Genomic DNA, 24,058 nt, shown 5'->3' with positions numbered 1-24,058 from the left:
TGTAATGTAATCATGGAAGGGACAGCTCAGGTCCTGCCCACACTCAGGTGAAGAGGATTACACAGGAGCATGACCACCAAGAGATGGAGATTCCTGGCAGGCGGCTTAGAGCCTGTCCACTCTGCCTTATCTCTAGGATCCAGCCCTTTTCTCCTTATTTCTGCTAGTACTGTCTTAGGTCTTAGTTTGGTCATTTATTATTTCTTGCCTAGATTATTGTAGCTGCCTTTTATTTTGATCTTGTACTTCTGTTCTCTGCTATTTTTGGTCCGTTTGACTGTAATTCAATTTTAATATTCTTAAAATATTTCCAAACTGTCTGTGGCTCCTTGTGGCCTACTTATTAAATGCACTTGACCCTCACCCCTGCGTTTAAGACTTTCCTCAAAATGGCCCTTAATTTTCTTTCCAATGGATTTAGTTGCTTCTAATCCTCTACTTGAAATTTATGTTCTAATGAAAGAATACCACATGTTGCTGACGTTTGTATAAACCCTTAGGTTTTTCCATTTCAAGGACTATACTTTTAGGAAAGTCTTTTTCTGATTCCCTACACAGATAGGAGCAGTCCTATTTTTGCAACTATCCCTTTTAAAAAGCTAATTTTTAATAATTTTTTTCATAAATTTATGCATGGTTTTTCTTCCTCTTTGAGACAGGGATTTTGTATGCTCATACGTATGTCTGTATTATCTGTGTATTTGGTATATTTATGATTATATTTCTTGAATATGTTAAATGTATATGTGTGTTTGTATAATATATTTATGACTATATATTGTGAAACATACAAGCTAGTATTACAAGAAACAGTACACAGTTATTGGTTAAATAAAGTAGGTCATTTCACTTATAGAAAAAATTCTGTTGACTTTTCTAAAAGTGGGTGAATTACATCAGGCCTTGGAGTAGTATAATCTACTACATGAAAAGTAAGAGGGGAAGAGTCTGCCATTTAAATTGTCCTGCTGTGGCAAGAAAATAAAATTAAAAATACTTATTTTCTACCTTCTCTTAAAATATAGATCTATTAACATATCAAAGTACAAATTTCTCATAAATGTGATAAGCTTACTGAGTAGATAAGGTACTTGATATGAGTGATTGATTTCTCCCATCTCTACCTTTAGACTTAACTTGTGCTTAAGTTTCTGATATCAGTAGAGTCATGGTGAACTTTTTTCAGACATTTAGAGGTGTCAGAAGATTTTTAGTTTGGTCTCGAGTAAAGAATGACTGCTGTGCTCTTAGTGCGCAGTGTGCTTCAGTACTGCCTAGCTTCTCATTACCAGCGTGTTTATTGGTAGTGGGGAAGCATATAGAAGCACATCGCTCGTAATTTTTCAAGTTTCTGCTAACGGCCTGTAAGAAGGAAAATGATTATTCACTTGGATAAGCAGTAAAATTGCCATTATGATTTGCTAACTTGCCTTGAATGAGTTAAAAACTTGGGGGGAAATTACCAAATTCTGTTTAAAATGAATATATTTACTTGACAGAATGCATTTATTTTGGGCAGTTACTGGATTAGTATATAGTGCTTCACTGATGTCTATTTGAATGCGTAACATGAATAAATTTCTATATTAGTCTTGGAACATAAAATAATGCTGTTGACATACTGTAAGCTAGTCATAGTTACAGAGATTAAACACAGGGAATAAGACACTGTGTATAAAATCCATTTACAGCACTTTGGATTTCTGCTTAGACATGTAAAGAGCTCAGAATTAATCACTCCTGTCCTCAAAGTCTGAAAAAAAAAACCTGAGCAAACTGAAGACCAATAACTCTTCTTAGCTTTATCAGAGAATTGATGTCACAGAGCAAATTGACAGTGATGCCCTGAAAAATGGGGAGACAGGCAAATACAGAGAATCATGGTTACTAAAAACAGACTCCCTGGAGGCAGGAAAGGGTAGGAAACTTAACCTGTAGTTCACAAACCATGGAGGCTCTGTGTGGACTAGCTTGGGAGTTACAAGCTCCTGGGGGCCCAGTTTTAGGGCTCCCACCCCTACTTTTGTGAATTTTACCTCTAGGAGCCCCACCAAGTTCTCACAGTGAATATCAGAGAAAAATCCCCTCATGTTTCCAGCACTGAGTCGGGGAAAAGTAATCATTCTGAAACACATTCCCAGCATGTGCTGTTGTCCACCTGACCTCAAGGGAGCCTAACCTATCTGGGGGAAGAGAAATAGCCGACTCCAGGCCCTCTGGCCTTCTTGCCTCACCTTCTGAGGGGAGTCGGGGTTGCTGAGAGGCACTTGAGAAGGTCACAGGCTCGCTAAAGTACCTGACTTTAGGGTGATGAAACGCTCCTCTCCCACACTTCACCGCCACACCAGCAGGGCTCCTGTATCATAATGAAAGGTGACAGCTAAAAGAACTGCAAGGCACAGACTCTGTCGTAGGGGGGGTTTCTAGGGAAACCCAGGGACAAAAACAAGGTCACTAGAGGAAAATGAAGACACCTCTAGCAATAGATAGCAAACAGTGTAACACTCATCTAGATAAGCATACACTACAGGCCTGTTTACCTTAGTTTCTGTTACCCAATAAATCGTGTGTTGCTTTCAACAAATGCTAAGGCGTACTGAAAGGTAAGAAAAAACATAGTCTGAAGAGATGAAGCAAGCAACCGAACCAGGCTCAGATATGGCAGAGATTTTGGAATTAACAGACTGGGAATTAAAATAACTGTGATTAATAATGCTAAGAACTGTAATGAAAAAAATGAACAACGTGCAGGAATGGATGGATCATGTAACCAGGGATATTGAAACTCTAAGAATCAAAAGGAAATGTTAGAAATCAAAAACACTGTGCCAGAAATGAAGAATGACTTTGATCGGCTCACTAGTAGACTGGTGACTGGTAGACAGCCGAGGAAAGAATCAGTGAGCCTGAAGACAAGTCAGCAGAATGTTCCCAAGCTGAATGGAGTGCAAAGAGGAAAATGAAAGTTAGTATCCAAGAACAGTGGGGCAGTGACCCAAGGTGTAGCACACACGTAATGGGACCACCCGAAGGAGGAGGAGGAGAAGGGAGCAGAAGAAGAATTTGAAGTAAGAATAGTTGAGAATTTTCCAAAATTAATGACAGATCCCTTCCTTTGTAATGATTTTGATATTTAGCTGCTACTGAAAGGGAGGGAAGAGTAAAAACGAAGCATAATGACAGCAGCTCAAAACTGATGTGATAGCTGACAGGCTGACATATGTATTATACCCCTGTAATTGAAACTTTCTTTCTGAAGGGTATCTTTTTAATTTTGGGGAGTGGGTAACTAGGTTTCTTTCTTTATTTCTAATGGAGGTACTGGGGATGGAAGCCAGGACCTCGTGAATGCTAAGCAGGCGCTCTACCACTGAACTATACCCTCCCTCCTTTTGTAATTGAAACTTGGGTTAATTTCTTTGTGCTGTTGACTGTAGCCTGGTATCCTGCCACCGTTTAGTAGAGCATGATCTAAATGTTCTTACAGTGATAGTACTCTGCTTTCAGCCAACTGGTGTAGAATATATTTTTATCTCATTATACAGATGAAGTGGAATTTGAATAGAAATAAGATTTTTGGAGCCAAAAGCCACCTTTTCTACATGCAGCAACAGCAAATTCAAACTCAAAGCAGAAAACCCCTAAATTTGTAATACAATAGAAAGAACGGTGTCAATTGTGCTATCACAGACATTCACTTACCGAATAAGACTGGGTTATTCAGTTAGTGGAGTTCTGAATGTTTCTTGTGGTTTATGTTATGAAAATAAAGTCTTTTTCTTAATAAAAATTAGGTTTAAGAATTGTAAAGGGATGTACTCTTCTCCCCTAACTTCTTTCCCCCTTTTGGAAGTCACTGAATTTGTTAAAAATCCTTTATTTCTGTTGGAAATTATAGGATGTCAGGATGAAGAAACTGACAGGAAAATGACTTACTCAGGAACCTAAAAATCATAAAGTTGAGGTTCGATTTCAAGTTGCCCAGCCCTTTTTCTGGTGCTTTTCCAGGGAAGCAGTGTGTTCTGCCCAGTTTCTCTACAGCATTTGTTAACCCACTGGTCTTAGCTTCCTCACTTTTTAATGCCAGTCTAGTTTCCATGACATTGACTGCAAGACAGTTTTAAAATGGCTTCCTTTTTGTTTCAATTTAACAGAAAAGTAGCAGTTCTGAATCATTAAGTGACAAAGGTTCTGAATTGAAGAAAAGCTTTGATGCTGTGGTATTTGACGTTCTTAAGGTTACACCAGAAGAATATGCGGTAAGCCGCCCAACTCTCCTCCAGTTTTTGCACATGATTTACACATTGGTGCCATTGAGTTAGAATTTGTAGGCCCAGCAGAGGAAATGGTTAAAAAAAAAAGAAAAGAAAAAAGCTCATTGTGGGAATTGCTGGTGAGGGTCGCACAGTGATGGAGCAAGCAGAGGGGTGAAATGGAGAAGGTAAGATGATCCATAGAGCAGCTTTGTAAGTTACACTTGAACTTGGTAAGTAATTAAACTAAGTATTTACCTTTATGGTAATTGCTTTTGTCCCTGCCTGTACCACCTCCCCAAGCTGACTGTACCTTATTGACATATGTAAGAACTATTTTTCTTTTTTTGTAAATTAAAATATTGAAAAATGAAAGTTGAGGGCACTATTGCAGTATCATGAAGGGTACCTAGAAAAGCCTTTAATTCTTAACTGACGTAATGTTCCTTTATTTAGGTTGTCTTTCTCCTTTAATTTGTTAGCAGAGTGCATTGATTTGATACTGAACCAGTCTTGCATTCCAGGAATAAACTATGTTTGGTCATAGCATATTATTTGGTGTGTTGCTAGATTCTGTTTTACATCTGTACCCATGAGTGAGATAGGTCCGTAGCCATGTGGAGTCCTTCAGTGTGAGTTGCCACTAGAGTAGAGTCGTTACCTTTTATAAATTGGGAAGAATACCTTTTTATTAAGGTCAGATTTTATATTACCATTTGAGGAGATAGGATTTAATAGTCATAACAACACTGCTCCATGAATAGGATTTAATAGTCATAACAACACTGCTCCATGAACCAGTAGATCCAATTTTTGTTTTTTCATTTTGGCCATGTATGACCATGTCCAAAATTTTAAAATTAATTTTGTTTTCTAACTTTACCTCTCAGTTATCTCACAAGAAAATGTGAATAGACATGAGATAATTAGAAATAATTATATTTGATGGTATCAGGGCTGAATTTTCATTTTCTTAAGCCCTTATAAAATTGGGACTTTTTCTAGTAAAGATTTGAGTACTTAATATATTTTAGTACAGAATGTAATTTTAATTTAGAATATGTCATACCATAGAATTCCAAAGAATAAATTATGATTTTTTTTTACTTTTCATTTCAGGGTCAGATAACGCTAATGGACGTTCCAGTATTTAAAGCCATTCAACCAGATGTGAGTAGTTTTAAGAACTTTCCTTTAAAATATATAAGATAGTGAATTATGGTCTCAAATTAAGAAGTTTTAGAAATGACAAATTATACTTTATAGAAATTTTTAAATGTTTAAAGCTTTTGATGTAACTTGTCAATGTATTATTCAGGCCTCAGAAGCTCATGTGGCGTTCATAGCTAATATCCTGCTGAGTCGTAGATGGGACTGTTGGAACCATTTTGGTTGGTTTGGCTTTACTACGTTACTGAAGGGGCGTAGACTTAGAGAGGCTGAATGTTTTACCAAAGGCTCTAAAGCTTTTTAGTGGGAGAATGGAAATAAGCTACTGGGTTTCACAACACACTTCGGTAATCTTTCCTCTTGTACCTTAGTTTTATGACTTTATGACTGTGTATTGACATTATGGAGAGAAGAGAATAAAAGAGGCATTTTTTGTTTTTATTAAAAAGAAGGAGACTAATACTTACTGTGCATCTCCCCACCATAAGCCATTTATCACGCTGTGTCTGTGTGTGTGTGTGTGTGTGTGTGTGTGTGTAATGTTCCTGTCTGTATCACAACCTGAGTATGGTAGTGCCTGTTTTACTGATGAGAAAACAGAATGGCAGTTTCCCTGGTACACAGCTAAGCCCTGGAACTGCCTTTCCGACTCTAAAACCTGATGCTTTTTCCACTCTTAGCAGATAAGAATGTAAATATGATTTTGTATCCCCAAACCAAGTCACTGATAATACTAATATTCAGTACCATAAGATGTTTTTTAGTTCTTTTGGGAACAAAATACAGTGTATTTCTTATAGGACAGTAAGTCTACTATAATGATTATAATGAGTTAGAGAAAACATCTGTATCTTCAGTGGTGTAGACAGGATTAGTCCTGTGATTGTCAAGTAAGTTACTTAATGTCTGAGTATCTCAAGTTTGGCACTTAAAAAATGAAGTGGTGGGCCTGAATCATCTCTGAGTCCCTGTCATTTCCACAATTCTTTGTTTCTCTAACTTTTCCCCCCTTACCATGGAGGGCACTCTCAACTAAACCATTAAATTAGCAACAGAAGAGGAGCAATCTAGTCTATAAAAAAGGCACAAACAAAAATAGCTTTTGTATTTAAATCACAAAAACTGCAATATTCATTTCCTCACATCCCTGAACAAAACAAACTAGATTCTTTATAAAAGTTACTTTTTTATGCCCTGAAATTCAGCCATCTTCTCCTTAGACATATTTTTCCCTTCTGAATAAACTGCAATGACTATATTGCTGTTTCACATGAGATTAGTATATAGAAATGTAATGTGAGCCATTTACACCCCTTGACATTTTATAGTAGCCACATTACAAAGTAAAAAAGGTAAAATTAATTTTAATAATTGTATTTAACCTACCACATCCAAAATATTATCACTTCAACTTGTAATTGGTATAAAAATTACTGAGGTGTTTTACTGTCTTTTTTCTGTACTAAGACTTTGAAATTCAGTGTATATTGTACAATTACAGCACATCTTTATGTGGAGAAGCCACACTGCAAGTGCTCCATAGCTGTTTGTGTCTAGGGGCTTGGACATTGAAGATTTAGATAATGACTATTTAAGGACATAGACTTCAAGTCAATGGGGATTTTTAATTTCCCTGGGACATCAGTGCGTAAACTTTATAGACATGGACCTTAAAATTCCCTTCACTCCACTCCCTGATCTAATTTAGCACCAGTCCCATTGATTTTTTTTTTTAAACTAAGTATCTTATTTATCCATTCTCTCTCTGCTGTCATCATCCTAATCCAAGACCGCGGTGTAACCCAAGGCCCTCTTCCCTGATCTGTCCATCTCCACCCAACCCTTCTGAACTCTCCTCCACCCAGTAGCCGTGCTAACCTTCTCAGCATGTAAATCTGCTCATACTATCCCTGTACTTAAAATGCTTCAGTGGCTTCCTTTTGCTCTGAAGATAAAGACAGACTATTGTAATATCATCTACAAATCTCTTCAAAGAGTTTTGCCTTTTCCTACCCGCTTCCTACCTCAATCCCGTCTTAAGCCTTTTCTACCTCTTTCTGGTTTAGCTGCGGTGGCCTTTCAGTCGCTCTCACCACTGAGTTTATGCATGTCCCGGTTAACTCCTGCTCATCCTTCAGTTCTCAGATCACGTCTGACTTTCTCACGTGGGCTTTTCTTATCTCCCTGCAGGCTCCCCCAGCACTTCAGTTCTTCACTGGACTTGTCCGTTGCAGTTTTACGTGTATTTGTTGTGGTTCAGCAAGTTATTTACTGAGTGTTCTGTGCCAGGCACTGATTTACAGCAGTGAACAAACAGACTAAAATTCCTGCCCTCCATTATGCTAAGTGAAATAAGTCAGACAGAGGAGGACACATACTGTATATGTGGAATCTAAAAAATACAGCAAACTAGGGAATAAAACAAAAAAGCAGCAGACACACAGGTGTAGAGGACAAACTGGTTGTTGCCAGTGGGGAGAGGATGGGAGGTTAAAGCAGCTGGGCAGAAGACAGGCTACAGGGATGCATTGCACAGCATGGGAAGTGTCACCGTATTTTGTAATAACTGTAAATAGAGTGTGGCCTCTAAAAGTTATATTAAAATTTTTTTAATTAAAAAATGAAATTCCTCCCCTCCTAGATTTTCCCTTTGAGTGAGGTGAGCTAGTAGTGTGTCACCAATAGCATCAAGCAGCCAGAAGGGGATAGGGAGCAAGGACACAGCAGGAGCTGTGGTTTCAGATGGGATGGTCAGCAAGGCCTCCCCGAGATGGAGTCGTCTGAGAGTGACCAGGAGGAGGTAAGAGAGCAAGTCTTCCCGTGTCTGGGGCAGAGCGATCCGGGCAGAAAGAGCAGTACTGATACTCAGCACTGTAAGATTTTTTCTCAGCTCTTTTGGGAACAAAATAGAGTGTACTTGTTGTAGTATGCAGAAGTCTACGCTGGCCCTGAACACTTTTCCTTGTACCTTTATTTTATGACTTCATCATATGACTGTGTGTTGAAATTTTATAAGAATCGAGGAAGGCATTTTATTTTTTAAAGAGAGGCTAACATTTATTATGCATTTACCCATTGTAAGCCATTTATTATGCTTACATAAGGGAAAAGATTACTGGAGTAAGCTGTGAAACCCAGGGCAAAGGCCAGTGAGCGCCAGTGAGTGAGTGGAGGAGTATGGCAGAAGGTGGGAGGCGTAGTGAGGGTTTGGTGGTAGGGGGCCTTGAAAACCATTACTTTGAAGAAGAGAGGACGTTATCGGAGGCCTTCAAGCAGACGCAGACGAGTGAGGTTTTTTGGCTCCCCCTGACTGCTGACCAGGGTGTGTAGGGAAGCAGGCATGGGGTGGGGAGTGGCTGGTGCCAAGGACTGAACCTAGGAGACCAGGTGAGAGACGAAGGTAGCTCACATCAGGGTGGGAGCAGAAGATGTGGTGAGAATTGTCAGGCACGATTTGTCAAGAGGAGTCAAGGATGATGGCAAGATTTTTTATTTTACACCAGAAGCATTTAGTTGATACTCTGTGAGATGGAAAATTACGAGTGTTATGTTCAGATCTCCTGGGGCTGTGCCATGCGGCCTGTGGAGAAAGGCCAGAGGAGCAGATTTGAGGGAAGAGCCCGCGTGTGGCTTCGGACATGCTTAGTTTTACATGCCTGTTGGACAGCCGAGGAGAATGACTAGTGAGAGAATATATACCTGCATAGGTTTTCAGTCCAGGCTGGAAATGTAAGTTTGGGAGTTGTCAGTGTGGAGATACATAAAGTGTGGGCGAGATTACCAGGAGAGTGAATATTGATATGGAAAACAGGAACCTATTCAGTGAAACTAAAGGAGGAGAAACTAACAAAAGAGACTGAGACCAGCAGCTGGTAATTTAGAAGGAGAGCTAGGTTAGTATAAAATTTGATGAATCAAGTGAAGGATACATTTTTAAGAAGGAAGCAACGATCTGGTGTAAAGTGTTGTTAATTATGCCCTTACCTGTTTATTGCTTGCCATTTCTGCTAAATTTTAAGCTACATGAGGGCACTTATGACTAATGAGTTTGTTTTTACTATTTGTCTGGCAAGTAGTGGGAGCTCAATATTTAGAATGAGAAAGTGAACATAGTGTTTAGTAAATGTTTGTTCAATGAGGGAATGTTTTTAAAAAACTGAAGCAGTAATTCTTGGAAGAAACAATGTAGCACCAAAATGTTTCATATAACCATCAAAATTACACTAAATCTGGCAGCACAAATAGGACATTGTCATCTGGCAGAAAAATGTCTTCTAATTTATCGTGAGATACTTAAGACATAGAAAAAGGCATCAAGAGTAATGAGATGAACCTCTGTGTATCTGCCGAACCTCTGGGTCCTCCCACATTCACCTCTTCCCTCCTCCCACCACTGTCTAGTATTGATCTATATCGTTCCTGTGCAATTAGTCACAGTTTTTTCTATAAGTATATGTATCCCTTAGCAATATATACTTTTGTAGGTTTTAAATTTTTTAGGTAGATGGTATCCTATTTTTTTTTCCTTCTTTAGCTTGCTTCTTATGTCCAGCATTTTTGGACCAGCATCCATGTTGATACACTAGTACATTAATTACTGAGTTATAGGATGTTGACATCTTTAAATTTATTAACCAGTGCCAAATTGTTTGTACAGATATTTTTGTTTATTATGTCAAAACTCTTGCTATTGATAACTTTAACAAATTTTTTTGGGGCTTTGCCACCCGTATTTAATAACATTACACGTTACAGTATTTTTTTCAGAAATATTTTTGAAGAGATAACACTTTCTTTATATACTGCCTTTTTTGATGTAGTTGTTTCTTTTTTTTTTTAACCGAAGCACAGTCAGAATCTTCACTTGCCCAGTGGTCCACGCAGCGTGCCAGACTCGGAAGCTTCCGTGGGTCGTGATCCCTCTAACACAAAGCCAGGCTTCGCACTCTTCTCCCCTGCTTCCAGTTCAGTGTTCGGTGAGGGCAGGAGTTTACTGTGAGGGTTCTGTATATTCACTAATTTCTGGTGTGAATTTTCTGGTATTTAGCTGAAGTTCAATTCTTGTTGAAGTTTTCCCACATTTCTCATTTCTTATGTACATAGATGTGTGATTTTTCTTCTGATGAGAAGGCGTTTTTTGTTTTGTTTTGTTTTGTTTTGTTCCTGTTAGAAGGCTCTAACGCATTTACAGGGTTCCCTCCAGCGTGAGTTCTTTCGTGTTGAGCAAGCAATGACTGTATTCTGAAGGTTCTTCCATGTTTATACATTCATAGGACTTTTGTTGTTTCTTTTTTTCTGTTAGTGATTCTCTGATGCTCTATAAGGCTTGTATTTCTTCTGAAGACATTGCCATGTGCATTACACCAGTGGGGTTTCTCTTCAGAATGAGTATTATGTTATTCAACACAGGATGAGTTAGGACAGAAAGCTCTCTTGCAATTAGGTTTTCTCTCCAGTAGCAATTCCCTGGTGCTTTCAATAAGTCTTAAGTAAGGGGTGAACTGTGCTTGAAATCTGTACCGCAGTCATTGTATTAGATAATGATTGCCCCTCTTATGGGGTTCCCAAGTGTTTATAAAGTGGCAGGCTCTGGCTGAAAGTCCTCTGGCATGTATTACATTCAAAGAAGAAAGTTTCACACATTATTGTTTGTTCTGGTAGGGCAATAATAATAAGTCCTTTTGATTATAGCAATAAACACATTAGATACAAAGGATAGATAAGGCCCTCATGTATGACTGGGACACAGGAGAGACTAAGGAAGAATTCTGGTTAAATGCAGACTTTCTGACTTTCTTGTGTGTGCAGTGGCTGTAATCCTGGCAACATCCAGAGCTCCAACATCAAGAATACCGTAATTCTATCCTTGATATAAAGAAAATTATTTTTATTAGAATTAAAATGTAAACAACCCGTAAATATAGTGGGAGATCTGAAGAAAGCAAAAGAGACATGTGACTTCTTACAGACTAGAAAAAGCGGCCCGTTTCATTAGAAGCAAGGTGCCGCCGTTCTGTCCATTCATATTATCGCTGTCCCTCGCGGTGAACTTTCTTAATATACAGTAAAGTCAGGCTTAGATTAGAGCCAGAGAGGGCGAAGAAGACTGTTGACGAGGCCAGTAGGTGGATCCCAGCATCGGCCGTGGCTGAAGACAGCCCTTGCCTTTGCCTCTGCTCTCACTGTAGAGGTGGCTTTAAGGTGTCGGCAGGAGAGAGTGTAAGTTAGAAAAGTGAAGTGATATTTTTGATTTTACGTGTTACATTGGAGTTAGATAGTTTCCAAGCTTATTCTGTTGGTTAAGAATCACAGTGAGCACTTCATCTGTGGTTGAGGCGTCTTTCTGAACAGCCGTGTAAGCTGAATGCTAACGGATATGCTGAATCTCTTTAAAGCTTCCAGCTTGAGCTTAAGAATATCCCAGCGATAATGATCTTCTCCTTGTGAGCAGCCCCGCCCCACCCCCCACAGTCTTTTACAATTCCATCACTTTTTCTTTTCGTCCCTCAGTCTCTGTCTACGTGCTGGTCTATATTGGCCTTTTCTCTTCTTCTGTCTATAGGTACCCCTACAACATCACCCTTAGAGCAGTCCTTTTAAGAGTGTTGGAACCTGCAAGATGAAATTTAGATCAAGAATTTGACTTTACAGAACAAACCTACAAGACATAAGAGAAGCTGTGGCTCCCGTGAAATTCAGTAATTCTTTCATAGGGTAGGTGTCCTCAGTCGCGGCGTCTGCCTTCCCACGTGCTTCCAGAGTAATTGCAGTTTCATGGCTCAAAGTGAGTCCATGAATATTCCTTCAAATGCACGTTTAATGACCATTAGGAAATTGCTTTTGTAAATGTGAGTTACTATTAGAGGATTTCTCTTCCCTGCCTGATTTAAAACTTGCAAGTTAAATACATTTGAACAAATTTTAAGAGATATCAAGGCTGCTGTATTTCATTTAGCCTTTGCTAAAATGGAGGCTTATTTTTGTAGTGTACTCACATAAGTCCTATTCTTAAGTCAGACCCTAAGAAAAGCATCGTTTGAGTCACTAAATTTACTTTCACTTGTTGGTGTTCATGGGAAATGATTTAGTGCAGAATAACTTGATGTGGCTGATGAGCTGACAAGATGACACTGGTAGAATTTATTTCTTAGATTATATAGTGTCAGTTGGAGGAAGATCCTAGGGTCTGGGACAGAAAGAGACAGGAACAAAGGGAAAAGCAATTTTTTTTTTCTGACGGATATTTAGTGGCTGTTGAGAGGTAGAGGTGGGGTAGGGCAAAAGTCCTTTAAGGCCAGCTAAGCATAAATGCATGTCCGGGTTTAGGAAGAAAGCAGTGGGTGAGTTCCCGGAGTCCCAGTGCAGTTTCAGCTTCATCAGCTATTAAGTGGGTTTTTGTTGTTACTGTCATTTTAAGTTTTTTTAAGTTTTTATTTGGAGGTAATTACAGATTCACAGGAAGTTGCAAAAAATAGTATGGGGATGATTGTAGATGCACAGGGAGTTGCAAAAATGGTGCAGAAAGGGCTCATTTACCCTTCACCTAGAAGTTTTCCCTGGAAGTTATCTCTTGTATAAGTGTAGTATAATATCAAAACCAGGAAATGGACATTTGTACAATGCATGTCTGTATAGTTTTATGACATTTTATCATATGTGTAGGTTTGTCTGACTACCACCTCCATCAAAATACAGAGCTGTTCCGGCACCACAAGGACCCCTCCCTTGTGCTGCCCTTTTGTAGCCATACCCCTCCCGCTCCTACCTGCTCCCCACCATCCTTAATCCCTGGCAGCCACTCATCTGTCCTCTGTCTTCATAGTCCTGTTTGTTGTGGTGGTAGACGAGCTAGTAAAGTAACATTGTCTCAGAGGGGAAACTTTTCTGAAGCAGAAACTACCATCTTAAGAAGTTTTTTTTATAAATTGTGATTACCAAAGGAGAAAGGGTTGGGGAGGGATAAATTAGGAGTTTGAGATTAACATACACACATTACTATATATAAAACAGATAAACAGCAAGGACCTACTGTACAGCACAGGAAACTAAATTCAATATCTTATAACCTATAATGGAAAGGAATCTGAAAAAGAATATATAATACGTATGTGTGTCTGTGTGTGTGTGTAACTGAATCACTATGCTGTACACCTGAAACTAACACAGCATTGTAAATCAACTCTACTTCAATTTAAAAAAATTTTTTTTTCTAAAAGCCTACTTGTTTCTTCATGCTTCCTAATTACAGATTTCTTTAGGATAAAAGGTTCCAGTGGGATTGTTAAACATTTGCTCCCGCATAATGTGACTACAAATCCATTCAATCCCTGCCTTCTTTCAGTCTGCTTCTAGTAGAATTTTCTCAAAGGGGAAAAGCATTTTTCATTAAGTTCAGAATGCTGAAATGTTCCAAGAATTGGGTAGATTTTCAAAACCGTTTAGCATTTCTTATTTGAAGAGTCAGAATAGCATTAAAAATTTTTTAATGTAAAAACTAAAGCCATAATTCACCAGTACCTTTATCTGGGTTCCTTATTTATCATAATAAGTTTTAAAGATAAAGGTAAGATCAAATGAGTTGATATTTATAAAGTGTTTAGAATAGTGATCCCTATATTCATGTTAACTATTGGTCTGTTTTTTTTTTATTGCGGCTGTTAACATGTTCTCAGGATGAAAAGACTTTCTAAGCACAAAATCAGAAGATTGAATCACAAAGAAAAGGATAAGTGTAGTGGCTATTTTTAATAAACAAAAGCCAGCCCCTGTATGCACGTGAAGACGATTGGGATGATATTTATATAGGTTTTCTTCGGGTGATGGGTGTATAGGTGATTTACAGCTCCCTACCCCTCATTTTCCCTCTGTTTTAAAAAAAATGTCACACAACCACAATTACCCTGGTAGGTGGAGAAATTAAAGTACAACATATAGAAAGGGAATTAAATATACCTAGTTTTGATAGGACTCTTGTGAAACTGACACTCGCAGTGCTTGTATAAATGATTCAGAATTTCAGGAGGGCAGTTTGACAGATATTAAAGCCTTGAAAAGATTCCTACTCTTAAAAACAAATTCAAGTTGATGGATTTAATCCTAGGGATTTTGTCCTAAAGTATGGCATCTTTATATAGTTGTATAAGTATGCCGTTACTTTTTGGAAAGAACAGAAATGTTTCCTAGCAGTTTGATGTTTTTATTATAGTCATCATATGTCATTTTTATGTCAATATACTGTCTACACTAAATATTTCCTGTCTATACAGGGAGATAATGTGAAATGAGCATATATCTAGGCTTAGTTCCAAGCAGTTTTTTTTTTTCACTGTAGTGTTACTTGTGTCATTTTTTTCCCTTCAGTAATTTTTAATTTGAAAATTGCAATTTAATTTTAGGTTTAAAAATGTAATTCATATCGTCAGAGCATTTACTCTTTATCTGCTGCGTTAAAGTGATGACTGTCATCTCTTTCTTTAGTATTCCCCGTCTCAGTTGCTCTAGCCAGAAACTTGTGCATCTTAGTACCTCATTCGTATCACCTCATTCTTAGCTTACACTGTGTGCGTCCAATTTTTGACGAAGTCTTGCCTGCCTTCAGAATATCTTGAATTTACCACTTTTTTCAATATCCACTGATACTAACCTACTCAGGGGAATATTACCTTTTTTATAAAGTATTGAAATATCATCATAGCTATTTCCTCAGTCTTCTCCTGACTCAGTTCTTTTTTTGTTTGTTTTATTTTATTTTAAAATTTTATTGGAGATATGCATATATCATGTTTAAGAAGTCAAGTGTTTCCATAAGAGAGCAAAGTATAGCAATATCCATTTGCTCCCAGCCTTTCAGCCTCCACCCTTGAGCCCCACACCCATCCAAGCCTCTTAGCTCTTCTTCCTTGGCAGAATTTATGTCTGTTTTTCAGATAATATGTCTAAGTGCCTGTTGCATGTGATTTTTCAATTTTGGGTATGATTTATTGACTCTCTACTAGAGAAGATGGTTTTCCTCTCTTACAGTCTCTTCACATTTATGCAACTCACTTCCTCCTCTTTCCCTTACAGTTATTGTCACAATTTTGACGTGAATAAGTAATCATGGCTCAACTGTAAAGAACATTGTTACCATATGTCATTTTTATGTCAATATACCATCAACACTAAATATTTCATTTCAACTGTAAAGAACAGTTGAGCCATGATTTCTTAAATTTTGTTTTCCTTGAGCTAAATAACTTACTTGAGCTTTCTCTGCACTTGTCGCTGATTTTTCTGCCAGAAGCTCATGCAGTGAGTGTGTCTCCTCAGTATGTTTAAACACTCCAGATGTTTCATTCAGAGAGGTCTCACTTGGAATCTCCGTTGTTGCTGCTTAACCATCTGGACTCTTGTTCCTAAGGTCTGCTCACAGCTTTGTCCCAGGATCTCCCTTTATTGTTAATCTGGGAATTTCCAATATTTTCTTTCTATGTTGGTTCCTCAGTTTCCTGATTTAGTCTTTTTCTTAACTTGCTAATTTGTTTTGATGGAACGTATGTTCTAGCTGTCTGAGAATAGGTACATAGAAGGCAAATTCTCTGAGAGTTTCATGTGTGAAAATGACTATGCTATACTTTCATACTGAATTGATATTTTTGTTGAGTATAGAATTCTGGGATTTTGAAGACATTGTTTCAGTTGTCTTTTAAGTTCTGGGATTGCTTTTGAGATATCTGATACCTTCTGATCCCTGCTTTTCTGTGTAGATCTGGTTTTCTTTTGTTTTTGAACTGACAATTTATGATTTGTCTCCAGTTATGCTACATTTTTGATACCTTGGTTTGAGTCTTTTTTTTTTTTCTTAAATCTGTTATAATGGGCATTAGGCAGGTCTTTTCTTGTCCTGTAAGTTCTGGAGGCATTTTCTTGAATAAGCTTTTTTTTTTTTTAATGTTTCTTTTCTCTCTTTTTGTATTCTCTTAAAATTCTTATTATTCAGAAGTTGACTCTTATGGACTCTTCTAATTAACATAATAATCTTGCTCCTATTTTTAACCTGTTGTTTTAAAGATTTTTATCACCTTTATCTCACAACTCCTCTGTTGATTTTAAAAATTTCTCTTATATATTTTATTTCCAAAATATATTTATTTCTGTTTTGTTCTCTGAATATTTTTTATTTATATCCTCCTGTTTTTGCCATTTAATGGGAGCATTATCTATTCTTATCTATCTGAGACTAATAATTGTATGGTTTTGTCTTTTTCTTTTCTCAGTTTTCTGTTGTTTGCTGCCCTAACTCAGTTTCCTCAGAGTTCTTTTCCCCGTGGGTTCTCCCTCTCTTTCTGGTGATGGTGGTTGATTACAGCAGGGTTCTTAACCTATTTTGAACCTTGGACCCTGTTGGCAAACTGAAGCTTATGGAATTGAACCCTTTAAAATCAAAGGAAAATCAATTCTGTTAAGATAAATTTATCAAAATATTTTAAAAAACTGTTCTATGGCCAATATGTGTGCCTCTTTTTTAACATAGTAAGATCTAAAGGTGATGAGATTATAATTGCAAAGTAGTGATGAGTGTAAGTTCTATTTTTGAGATATCTGTACCAACTGTAATGTGATGTGAAGATATTTGTGATTTTTGTTAGTGACAAAGTAACAGGTACTGCCTATTTTTCTATACTCTGTAGACAGCATGCATAATTAAGAGGAATGTCACTTCAGTTTTTTTTTTTACATCCAAGTTTTGAGCTCTTTGAAATCTACTGACAGACCTTGTTGGGTGTCAGGAACCCCATTTATTAGAGGTTTCTTCAGGTACTTGGGATCGTTGGCTGTGCTCGAAGACTGAAGTACCAGGAAGCTAGCCTTTGGACGCTCTTGAGTGATTAGCTGGGGCTTGACAGCTAGCAGGCTTCACTGCACATTGTGGGAGCTCATTTTTCGTTATTTGTAGATCTTTTCCTCTTGGGACTCCAATGTCTACAAAGAGGAACCCATCAATCTGCATATGGAGCATAAACCTAATGATCTATGTCCTCATAGATGAGTAATTTTGCCCTCTTACATTCTAACAAAATTTACTTTTGCGATCTAAGTGAATGGTTATACTTTAGATTTGTTCCTATTAAATAAAACAGTTCTGAGAAAAGACACAACAGTCTTTAGTGCTTTGGAACTGTTAATATAAGAAGAAGATTGGGCTGTTTCATAAATGTATATATAGTTTTCAACTTAATTTTTCAGGAGCTTTCAAGTTGTGGATGGAATAAGAAAGAAAAATATAGTTCTGCACCAAATGCAGTTGCCTTCACAAGAAGATTTAATCATGTGAGTCACTTATTAAATTTTGATACTTCATTTCTGCAATTCATTTCCTTAGTATATAATTTTTCATCAATAGTTCAGGTTTTTATATCAAATCTAGAACAGTTCAACCAACATCTCTCCAATTGTTGTCTCTCTGTATGATCTCTATTTTTTTCCTTCTGTAATTCCTATTTACTGTAATTGCTTAGTTCAGTATGCAGTTGAAATTTTCCACGATGAAAAGTTAAGAAACTATCTTTAAAGCTTAACATATATTTGACTACAAATATAAGGTTTTCATAACATCTCTATATGAGTATAAAACCCTTAATAAAGCAACCAGAGTTAAAAATATCTAAGATTTACTTTTTAATGAAGTAGTTGATACATTTCTAAGAATGTGTTAAATGTTTGTTTGAATCATATGTAACTGCAATGTTTGACCATTGTTAGGCTACAAAAGCTGGTGAGTTCATATGGTCAATCTAATATGTATTAGGAAGGGTTCTAATAAACAGCTGTGAATTCACCACCCAAACTGCGAAATACAGTATTACCAAGACTGTTGAAGCATTAAATGTGTTCCTCATTCTGTCTTCACTTAGGGGTAACCATTACCTGAACATTTTTGGGTTTTTTCTTTCTTTTCTTTTTTCTTTTTTAAGTTGGTTTAAAAATTTTTTAACTTCTCTCATAATTTTCATATAGATTTACCAGAAATAGTGGTATCCCTAAACAACATGTATAATCTTGCTTGTTTTTCATCTTTGTAAAATATATCATCAGACTATACGTACCCTTCTGTGCTTGGCTTTTTTCATTTGTGTGTTTCTCTTCTGTGTCCATGGTGATGTGTGTAGCTCTTGTTCACTGATTTTCAGTGCTATCTGCTAGCATTTATTGCATGAATGTATCAGAATTCATCATTCATTTGAGGGTGGACGTAAGATGTGTCTCTGGATTTTTTTCTATTATGAAGAATGTTGCTGTGAATATTCAAAGAATCTTTTTGGTGCCCATGTGCAATAGCTTCTCTAGGCAGTGGCTTTCGAACTTTTTTGACTGTGACCAACAATAAGATAAAATATTTTACATTGCCACCTAATATTTACTTGTATTAGATAATATGTACTTTGATCTTTCTCTGCTAAAAAAGAGGTTGAAATGAGAATTCACCTTTTAACAACCTTAATCATTGGATCCAGACAACTGCTAATATCACAAAAAAGACCTGATGAAAAAGCCCAGCACAACCTAGACTCTTGCCAAAGGCACCGAACCCAGCTGAACCTTTGAAACCAGCAGCTAATTTCCAGAAAACACAGGACGTGTTAAACTGTGCTGATTAGTTGGAATGCTTTTATAAAGAGACATTTTCCCTCATCTAGTATTTGCATACCCGGAGGGCAATTTCCTATAGGCAAAGGAAGGATAAATATTTGTTTCTGTCTATTTAGCAGTTTTGAAGATAATGAATTGGTGTTCTGTCATCCTGTAGTGGTGACCAAGTAGTTTTTTATTTTTTAGTTTTATTTTGAACTTATAAATTTAAATATTTATGATGTGTTTCAACCCATTGCAATTAGTATCCTTATTCAAACTCATATTGTCCCATCTTTGGCCAGTGAAGTCTCTTCAGGTTGGCTTTCACGTCCTTTGTCATGACCCTAGCCATCTTTAATAATTTCCTTGCCATCTGAATGCAGAGACGTTGTCGGTTCATTTCGTCTATTACCTGCCCCCTGCCTAGAATCATTTCTTTAATAAACCTTGGTTTCTTATAGTGGGAAATGGACCGGGATGCTAGAGATGCTCATTGCTATTAGAGTAACCATAGTTTCTAGGCCTTTTCAGCAGATATAGCTAGGATATCTATATATCATACACACATACACACACACACACACACACACACAGAGACACACAAAACTATCAAAAGATAAAATATCTCGACTTCATACTGATACTTCTAATTCAAATTCAGGACCAGTGTTTTACTTCACTTCTTCTATATTTTATCTGCATATCCTTTCTTTCACACTCAGAACCTGATTTTCAAGGAACACACATTATACAGTATCCTGCAAGTGACTCATTTGCTTTATCTTACATAGCAAACAGTCTCAGAGTAACAATACTAATACCAGTCTTATTCCCGTAAACAGGTGAGTTCATGTTTTGTGCATGTTTTCTCTGCTTTTTTATAGTTATAGTATATACTGTCTAGGCATATAGGCCTTATATTACATGCTCTCCTTTACTTAACCCTCATTACTCTTAATTCTGTGAATAAGTGTATACTTAATGCTCACTACCACCCTTATGATGATGCTTCTCTAGTCATTTGGCTGTCTGAAACTTGTTCTCCAGAAATTACTCAGGGAGGGCTCATTGGAATAATATTCTTGAGTTCTTACATGTTGATAAGTTTGCCTGCTCTCTGTATGAAATTTTCTTTCCTTGATTATATTTGACATAGTACTCTTATTTTTTTCTATCTCTAGTTGTGTGATACATTAAGAAAACCAAAGTTATGACTCAGTATCAAGGTTACCTGCTATGGCAAAGTGTCGCTGTTGAAAATTCTGATGATTAAATTTTCTTTTCCTTAAAAAATCACTTTCTTTTTCTGTCTCAGTGGCCAAAAGATTTTTTTAAGTCTAGTGATTTCATTAAAGTATGTCTTGGTGTAAGTCATTCTGGGTCAGGATCCTCAGGCTTGGCTGGCTGTCTCTAGGGCTGTTGACTGGGGAGCACCTACACTTAGCCTTTCCTGTATGGAGCTTTCAGGGTAGTTGGACTTCTTACACAGTGGCTTAGGGATCCCAGAGAAAAATATCCAGCAATCAAGGCAGGGGCCACGTATTCTTTTATGACCTCGTCCTGGACATCAGCATCAATTTTGTTAATTTTCTATTTCTTGAAGCAGTCACAAACCTGTCTAGATTCAATGAGAGGTGACATACACCCCAGCTTTCAACATGAGAAGTGATGAAGAGTTTGTGGCCATGTTTTTAGATCACCATAGTATTTGTCTTAAAACTTTGACATTAAGCTTAATTAAGTCAATGAACATGCAGTTTAGATTGAATTCATAATTGAAATTTACTAAGGTTGTTAAAATATCTAAAGTATAACTTTAAATACGTTTTATAAGCAAACTTTATTATAGGGATAATTATTGCCATTAGTAGCTCAAATACAGTAACAAATATGAAGATGGCTTTTGTAAAAGACACACATTTTACATTTACATCTGTTTGTAAAATATACACACTTTGACAGTTTATAGATGAAAGTTGCAAGTAAAAATTGAAATATTTCTCACTAAAAGTGACAAAATATGAGGAAGTGGCTTTATCTTTTGCACTGTTTTCTAACTACATTCCGTTTTTAGGTTTGTGTAAGGTGAACCAACTGAGAGTGTTTTGATTTTGCTTTCATAGTGTGTGAATTAAAATATGTTACATACATATTATATCATACAGTAAGCATGCTATTTTCACTAGAGTATAGGATTTTAGTAATGTTATAGATATAGTCTGCCTTCTAAAGATTGATTTTTGATGTTTTTAAAAGAAGTCTTAAAGATGGTTTCATTGAATTAGAAAGCCTTACATAATTTAAAAAATATAGCTTTAGTTTTAGAATGACTTAGATACATTTTTCTTTATGATACTTTATTTCATTTTACTCATACCAGGGAAACCATACTTGAGATTCTTTACACTTATGTTTCTGCTCAACATAAATAAATGGCAGCATGAGATTACACAGCCACAGGAAAACATACCATAAGTAGCATGTTTTACCATGTCTGACCTGTGAGTTTATCTAATTCTGCTGAAATGTTTCAAAATACAGCAAAAAACGCTTGTATAGTGTTCAGGATGCATCACTCTGGTTTTATTGTGTTCTTTTTTCCTTCAAAATTTATATTAGATTTTGCAAATTAAAAAATGTAGTAATGTTTTTATGTGTGCGTATTCATATATACATATCTGTATCTGCCTGTCTGTACATGAAGTGTATGTAGCATTTGAAGATTGGTTATGTCCTGGTGGTGACTCAAGGGAAGGGGGGGAAAGTATTGTTTTTAAACAACTGTCAGTAGTTCCTCAGGTAGCTCTTGTCATTAATTTGATTCTTCTAAGTAAAGAATCTTGCCACTCAGCTATTTTAAATTTTTATTTGCAGGTAAGCTTTTGGGTTGTTAGAGAAATTCTTCATGCTCAAACATTGAAAATTAGAGCAGAAGTTTTGAGCCACTATATTAAAACTGCTAAGGTAAGACAAACTTGTGTTTTTATCTCTGAGTTCAGTCATTGAGCAATGCTTGTGAGTGAACATTTACCTGTGACACTGTTCACTATTTATTGATGCTGAAAAATAAGGCCTATTGATTAATATAATTCAGGTTTTAAAATTGGATGCCTGTTTCTTTTGCTTTTTCCTTTATCACCCTATCTTCCTCCCTTTTGTTTTATACCTTTCCTCCCTGTCTCAGAGTCGCTGAATTATTTTGACTGGGCAGACAGAGGCCGGGTTGTGATGGAGTTTAATACTTATGAAATATTGATCTTTCTGCAGGTGATCAAAACAGCCTTATAGGATTAAGTAGGACAATAAATATCCATTTTTTGCCTTTGAAATAGGTCACTCTGCCATCTATGTGGAGAATGATAAAACTTTATTTTTAAAAGACTAGTATAAATGAGGATGTTAACCAAATACATTAATTAAATAGCAGAGGTCATAGATACAGCAAGAGGAATAGAACATGGATTTCAAGGGCAGTCAAAATATAGAGAGGAGGACAGAGTAAGACATTCCACAAGAAGATCCCAAGATTTTATTAAAATTTATAACAACTCCAAATTTATGTTACGTTTACTAAAAAGCAGTATAATTGTATCCACATTCATTTTTCATTATTCTTATAATAAGTACATAGCTTATCTCACTTGTGAATTGAAGGAAGATGGAATAAATTGAGGACACCATTTTTACAATTGTAAATTATTGTAATTACTGTAAAATTGTAATTTTTGTATGTCGTAACTCTTCCATATTTTCCTTGACCACCTGGGAATGACTGTGTTCTAGCATTTTCTAGCACTAGGTGGCAGAGCTAACCTTCTAAAAAATTTGGTATTTTGCAGTAGTGTTAAAAATTTTTAAAAACACTCTCTGTGATTTAGGTAAATATTGGAATTTAGCTAATAGAAATTCATGACTTTTCTCCATAGACCCTGAATTTGTATTATTGTTTTCTGGTTTTTGGTAATTTTTTTAAGGTACTTGTTGTATGTTCCACTCAAAACCACTAAAATTTGCCTGTCAAACCTGCCATTATCCTCATCAACTAATCCTTTGATTCCAGTTCAGACTCTTAGCTTTGAGTTATTTTTGACAGTGCTTGCTTTCATCCCAAGTCCGAAACTCATAATTTTTTTGTCTCATTATTGTCTCTTAAATCCCTGTAATCTGACTCTCTGCCTTCTGTATTCAGTTTGTTATAAAACTAGTACGTCTTTTTCTTCTTACAGTAGATTGTTTCAGTTGGGGTTCTACAGAGACGGGAAAAAACACCCCCGCACATATATATATGTGTGTCATGTATAAAAAATTTAAGGAAGTATCTCATGTGATTGGGTGCGGGGAGGCTAGCAAGTCTGAAATCGGTAGGGCAGGCAGACAACCTAGAAACTCAGGCAGGAGTTTCAGATTTTTGCTATTATAAACGCCACTGCTATAAAGCTTTCTCTGTGTGAGTCTCGTGGTGCTCAGTTGAGGGTTGAAGCCCTAGAAATAGAGAGAGAAAAGACAAATTGCCTTCAAAGAAATGGCAATTAGACCAATAGCCTCATTGAATCTGATGAGAACGAACACTTTTTGTGTGTTGGCTGTTTAGATTTTCTCTCCTGAAATGTCTGTTCAAGATCTTTGAGCAATTTTCTGCTATTGTGTTGGTCTTTGATTTTTATAGCAATTTAAAATACATAATTCAAGATGCTGAAGTTCTCCGCTATATTCTTTGCATGCATCTTCCTATTTGTGACTTGTCTTATAACTCTACTCATATTACCTCTGATGTAGATGCTCTTAACTTTAATACTCAAATGTATTCATCGTTAATTAATTTTTATTGTCTCACTTAAGAATATCTCATTTAAAGAATCTTACTCTAACCTCTGAGAATATCAAAGATTTCCCCTTATTATTATACTTTAAAAGTTCTATAGCTTTGATTTTGATATTTAATTCATCTGAAAATTTAAATGTAATATGTATGAGTTGTGGATTCCAGTAAACATTTTTCCATATGGATAATCATTCTGGCATCC

At 36.6% G+C, this 24,058-nt stretch overlaps 1 protein-coding gene across 3 annotated transcripts in view; it reads left to right on the top strand.

Moving 5' to 3' along the window:
* Window positions 1–24,058, top strand: part of RALGPS2 (Ral GEF with PH domain and SH3 binding motif 2) — a 136,881-nt gene that overhangs the window by 37,148 nt on the left and 75,675 nt on the right. For all 3 annotated transcript variants that reach the window (XM_072946043.1, XM_072946042.1, XM_072946044.1), the window contains 4 exons: window positions 4,155–4,259; window positions 5,373–5,423; window positions 17,649–17,732; window positions 21,909–21,998. In XM_072946043.1, coding sequence (XP_072802144.1) covers window positions 4,155–4,259; window positions 5,373–5,423; window positions 17,649–17,732; window positions 21,909–21,998 — 330 coding nt within the window. The remainder of the gene's footprint in view (window positions 1–4,154; window positions 4,260–5,372; window positions 5,424–17,648; window positions 17,733–21,908; window positions 21,999–24,058) is intronic.

Source organism: Vicugna pacos, chromosome 21 (genome assembly GCF_048564905.1).
Source record: "Vicugna pacos chromosome 21, VicPac4, whole genome shotgun sequence".
NCBI lineage: Eukaryota > Metazoa > Chordata > Mammalia > Artiodactyla > Camelidae > Vicugna > Vicugna pacos.
This window is presented reverse-complemented; position numbering and strand designations above follow the sequence as displayed.